We start from the raw sequence: 5,105 nt of genomic DNA, 5'->3' as shown, positions 1-5,105 counted from the left end.
TGTGGGAGGTGCTGCGGGACTAATATCTAATAGTATGATGGCAAACACATTTTCCAACGGAGTCCAGCAACATTGAACCAATGGGGGTGGATGGATATGGACTGACACGCTCTACGGCTAAAAGAAAATAGTTCCACTTATATACTGAAAACTTGATCAAAAGAGAATCGAGAGGGGTCAAAGATGTGATCCGAGTATGAACGGCATTTCTGTCAAGGTACGTAACCGTCTGTAATACTGAAAACTTGTTTACCTTTATGCTATCTTTATTTAGCAAACTGTCTGCTGACAGAAAACCGGTCTATGCAGCTGGTGTCTGAGGGCAGAAACTCCTCCAGAAACTCCTTTTCTTTAAGAATCTCAGGACTACTTTGTGTAGTCAAACTTTTGCATCAAAATGAAGAAGTCATACAATGTATCCATGACATTATAATGTATACACCCACATAATGCAAAGCACTTTGGAGAGTGGTGGAGTTTAGGGAAAGGCATGTGGCTGTAATCACAGACGTCTGCAAACCTCTCACCTGAAAGCAGCCTTTTCAAGCCTCTCCTGCTTCGGGTGTGGAAAGGTACTCTGGGAAATGTAGGAACAATTATGACGTATTAAAAGGTTGCTTTATAACTGAAGTACTTTATCAACAGGGAGTTATTCCATTACTGTCCTGTATCAGGCCTCAACGTGCTGCATGTGTTGGAGAGATGAAGTCTGAGCCAACACATGGTGGAACCGCAGCGTAGCGATGTGAAGCTTTGGGATTAGTAAGTATGAAGGGCCGTGCCACATTATCCCGTCGCTCCTGTTTTTCCTCTTCCTCTGCCCGGTTACATATTTCTACTGTGAAATGTGGAATGTATTTCAGCCTGATGACTTCTGCAGCTCGCCTCTTCTCTTTTATTCCACACGCCTCCCTCTTTACATACTCCACATACCAGACAGTGCTCTGCTCAGCTAAACACATCAGTGCTCTCAGAATCAGGAAACTGCTTTGTCATTTTGACTCTTTGCAAAATATAGCTACAATCAAAGTCCGCTGTTAAAATACTAGTAATTTATTGCTGCTAATGCCACAGACTGAAATAAAGACGGGGTATTGTATAGTTTACATGTAAAAACAAGCATGCACAACATATAACCTCATTTAATATGATTTAACTTTGGCTTACAATACAAAAACTGCACTTGTTATACATGTTGCAGTTTGACAGGGAGATATGCAGATTGCACAATTTAGGTTTCATTCGAATAAAAAGCAAAGAAAACCTTTTATTTTGTTAATTAATGTAGGAAAAAACTGGACACAACTTTCTCAGTATGTTCTGGTCCAGGTGATGCAGTATGTTCTGGTCCAGGTGATGTAGTATGTTCTGGTACCGGTGATACAGTATGTTCTGGTACTGGTGATGCAGTATGTTCTGTTACAGGTGATGCAGTATGTTCTGGTCCAGGTGATGCAGTATGTTCTGGTACAGTTGATGCAGTATGTTCTGGTACAGTTGATGCAGTATGTTCTGGTACAGTTGATGCAGTATGTTCTGTTACAGGTGATGCAGTGTGTTCTGGTCCAGGTGATGCAGTGTGTTCTGGTCCAGGTGATGCAGTATGTTCTGGTCCAGGTGATGCAGTATGTTCTGGTACAGGTGATGCAGTATTAGGCCCTCCATGCAACAGACATGGTGCTTTCAGTGGAACCAGTAGTAGCGAGGGGAAAGGCCGTCGTAGTGATACTCTCGCATCTGCTCATTCGTCTCCCTCGTTCTCTCATTTTGCTCTGTGGATACAAAAGTTAAAACGTTAGTCAGTCTTTGAATCTTGAATCCATCGCTGGTGTCGGGTTTCACGTGGTATTGACCCGCTACAAATATGTACTGTGGCAGGTGCTCTTCCCCGTGAGACATGCCGCATAAAATACGTGTGAAAAAATAGTTTTGTGTCCTGGTGGAGATCTTTTTGTTTTCCTATAACATCTCATCGACCCAAACCACCCGAAACACTGCAACTTAAAACCCACTCTCATCTCTGTGGTTAGCAGGTCTGGGCTTCGGGCTGCACCACTAATGGACACTTTGATTTGGTGTCGCTCAGGATCCAAACTCTTTTTCCCTCAGTGTGTTTGTCAGTACATCTTGTGTTTTTCACAAGGACGTGTTTACTGATGTCTGGATGCTTCGGCTTTCCCTTTCATGCAGTGATGGGACTTTTTCAGTCCTCTGTGGAAGGGGTTATTTCTCCACTATTTCACAGAAGTTGGAATTAGTTTCTGCTTTTGTTTGGCATCATTTTGTCACTACGATGCCTGTACCCTGCCAGGAAAGCACTGAAAGCAGCTGCAGGTCTCACCATCACGCTCCTCCTCCAAATAGTTCTCGTACTCGTCCTTTTGCTCCTCATTGTACTCCCGCCTCCATTCGCTCGCAGAAATCTTCACCTTCTGCTCGGCTGTGGGGAGAAGAAGAGAGCTGAGCCAGAAGTGTTATCTGCTGGCTGTACAATTAGTTTTTGGCAGCCACTGCTCCCTCCTGAAACGACCGACGTACTCTGCTGCGAACTTTAGTTGTTCACGGCTCAAGCCAGGGATCGTCTTTTGTTCGGACTTTGGTCCAGACTGAAATATCTCAACAGCTATTTGGTGTATTGACGTGACATTTTGTAGAGAGGACGAGTCCTCATGACTTTGGTAATTCATTCAATGTACAGGAAGGAAAGATCAGGATCTTTCCTTCCTGGGGGGGGGTCAAACTCATTTAGTTCATGGGCCACATACAGCCCAGTCTGATCTTGGCTGGACCAGTAAAATCATTAACCTGTAAATAACAACTCCTTCAAATGTTCCCAAGAAGTAATTGTTCATAATAACGGAACAGCCTGAGATTACATCTGCTGTTTCCTCAAACCTCATTTATTTTCTCAGTTCTTGTATTCTTCTCCATGATGAATCTGATAGTGGTGCAGAATATTATATTCCTTGAGCAATGATCGCACACTGGCTTCACATTTACCTCCTGAGGAAAAAGTATCATCAGCAGCATTAACATGCTAAAGTGATGAGACTCTAATTAGAAGAACTGAATGTCCTTTTGTCTTTCCTAACCTGACCTCAGAACAAGGATCACAAGCTAATAATAATAATAATAATAATAATAATAATAATAATAATAATAATAATAATAATAATAATAATAATAATAATAATAATAATAATAATAATAAAGGGGAAGCCTGAAAAACACAACCCTGGCTTTAAGAGAAAGCGCACTGATGTCACATTTGGTTATGCAATCAAATAAAAAATATTTCATGAACTGATTTGTGTGTGAAATAATGGAGCGGTGCAGGAGGAAAAGTGCTGCATTAACAAGCACACACTGAACACAGTTCTCTGCTGTATCTCGGAGCCAAAGGAAGTCGCGAATTAGATTTCTTTAAACGTTATTTTGGTCAAAGAGTACGACAGTAAATTAATTTCATCAATCTGTTGTGAGAGGGAGAGCTGCTCCATCCTAACCCGGGACTCCTTCGTGTGTGTGTGTGTGTGTGTGTGTGTGTGTGTGTGTGTGTGTGTGTGTGTGTGTGTGTGTGTGTGTGTGTGTGTGTGTGTGTGTGTGTGTGTGTGTGTGTGTGTGTGTGTGTGTGTGTGTGTGTGTGACCTGCTTGAGTTTCCATTACTCTCTTTTTATTTCTCTCTTGAACATTCACAGCTGCAGTCAAAACCTCGAACCCATATCATCCACAGAGTCCAACTACCAACCAATAAAAAAAACAATATAAATAATTCAGACCAACCTTGATGTCAGAGAACACACAGTAGACAGATAACTTACCTTGGAGCTCATAGTATCGCGTTGAGCGGCGACTGCGACGTTTGAAGAAGTTGGACGCGTCAGACTCTGGCATGAACACCTGCCGCGCTGCACCTAGAGGTCAAAGGTCAGAGGTCAAACCGAGAGGAAGCGTGTGAAACAGCTAAAAGACTTGAACCTGTATCACCTTTAGGATCGTCCCGCACTGCTGCACTTTCCACGACACTGGAAACTGAGGAGAAGGAGAAATGTCTTTACACTGAAGGTTTAAACTACCTCAACGCGTTCGTCCGTACTCAGATTTAAAAATGTGTAAACTTTCAAATCTTTGTATGTGTATAGCATTTGTACATGTGTATAAGATTCTTTTTATTAATGAGTATTTGAGAATATTTATTTTCCCACCGACAACTTTCACAAAAGTTTTACAAATGAATCCCTTTTGGCCCTAAATTACAAACGCTGGCTATTATTAAGCTGACATTTGAAAATAAATTTGGATTTTACAAATGAACTTTGACAGATTCAAACTAAAGGTTTGAGGTCATGTTGGAGGCAACAAAAAACTACCAGATTTAAATTTCTTCATAGTAAAATGCACATGTCCTCAAAACTTTTCTGCTTATCTCCCTGAAGATGTTTAATCCACAAAACAAACTCTATCCCAGCCCAGGTACTTACAGGTGAGGAGGACGAGGATGGAGAGCAGAGAGAGCACCAAGACCCGATACCACGACATCTTGAGAGGGAAAAACAAGAACTGCACTGAAGTGAGAGGAGACAGTGAGGTGAGAGGGAGGAGGAGACAGTGAGGAGGGAGGGAGAGAGGGAGGGAGGAGACAGTGAGGAGAGAGGGAGGAGGAGACAGTGAGGTGAGAGGGAGGAGGAGACAGTGAGGAGGGAGGGAGAGAGGGAGGGAGGAGACAGTGAGGAGAGAGGGAGGAGGAGACAGTGAGGTGAGAGGAGGAGGGAGACAGTGAGAGGGAGGGGAGGAGGGAGAGGAGGAGGAGACATGAGGGAGAGGGAGGAGGAGACAGGAGGGAGGAGAGAGGGAGGGAGGAGACCAGTGAGGAGAGGGAGGAGACAGTGAGTGAAGGGAGGAGGAGACAGTGAGGAAGGAGGGAGAGAGGGAGGGAGGAGACAGTGAGGAGAGAGGGAGGAGGAGACAGTGAGGTGAGAGGGAGGAGGAGACAGTGAGGGGGAAGTGAGGGAGAGGGAGGAGAGGAGTGAGGAGAGGGGAGGGGAACGTGAGAAGGAGGAGGAGACGTGAGGAGAGAGAGGAGGAGACAGTGAGGATATGAGGG

General features: G+C 43.9%; 1 protein-coding gene across 1 annotated transcript; it reads right to left on the bottom strand.

Moving 5' to 3' along the window:
* Positions 1-923: 923 nt before the first annotated feature.
* Positions 924-4,584, bottom strand: ucmaa (upper zone of growth plate and cartilage matrix associated a). Its single transcript, XM_029462190.1, has 5 exons — positions 4,483-4,584; positions 3,989-4,033; positions 3,823-3,915; positions 2,342-2,440; positions 924-1,772 (listed from the first exon to the last, which is right to left on the bottom strand). Exons 1-5 carry the CDS (start codon positions 4,538-4,540, stop codon positions 1,684-1,686), a joined length of 384 nt encoding a protein of 127 aa, XP_029318050.1. The 5' UTR covers positions 4,541-4,584; the 3' UTR covers positions 924-1,683.
* Between the last annotated feature and the right edge of the window lie 521 nt (positions 4,585-5,105).

Source organism: Cottoperca gobio, chromosome 23 (genome assembly GCF_900634415.1).
Source record: "Cottoperca gobio chromosome 23, fCotGob3.1, whole genome shotgun sequence".
NCBI lineage: Eukaryota > Metazoa > Chordata > Actinopteri > Perciformes > Bovichtidae > Cottoperca > Cottoperca gobio.
The sequence above is the reverse complement of the archived record's forward strand: the minus strand, read 5'-3'. Positions and strand labels throughout refer to the sequence as shown.

What these genes read in the sequence shown, in the direction of transcription:
- ucmaa (XM_029462190.1), bottom strand. Translation starts at nt 4,540, where the DNA reads ATGTCGTGGTATCGGGTCTTGGTGCTCTCTCTGCTCTCCATCCTCGTC. An exon ending in GCGATACTATGAGCTCCAAG is followed by an intron (nt 2,441 to 3,822) that starts GTAAGTTATCTG and finishes TTCTCCCCACAG; the next exon opens with CCGAGCAGAAGGTGAAGATT. An exon ending in TTTGGAGGAGGAGCGTGATG is followed by an intron (nt 1,773 to 2,341) that starts GTGAGACCTGCA and finishes TTGTATCCACAG; the next exon opens with AGCAAAATGAGAGAACGAGG.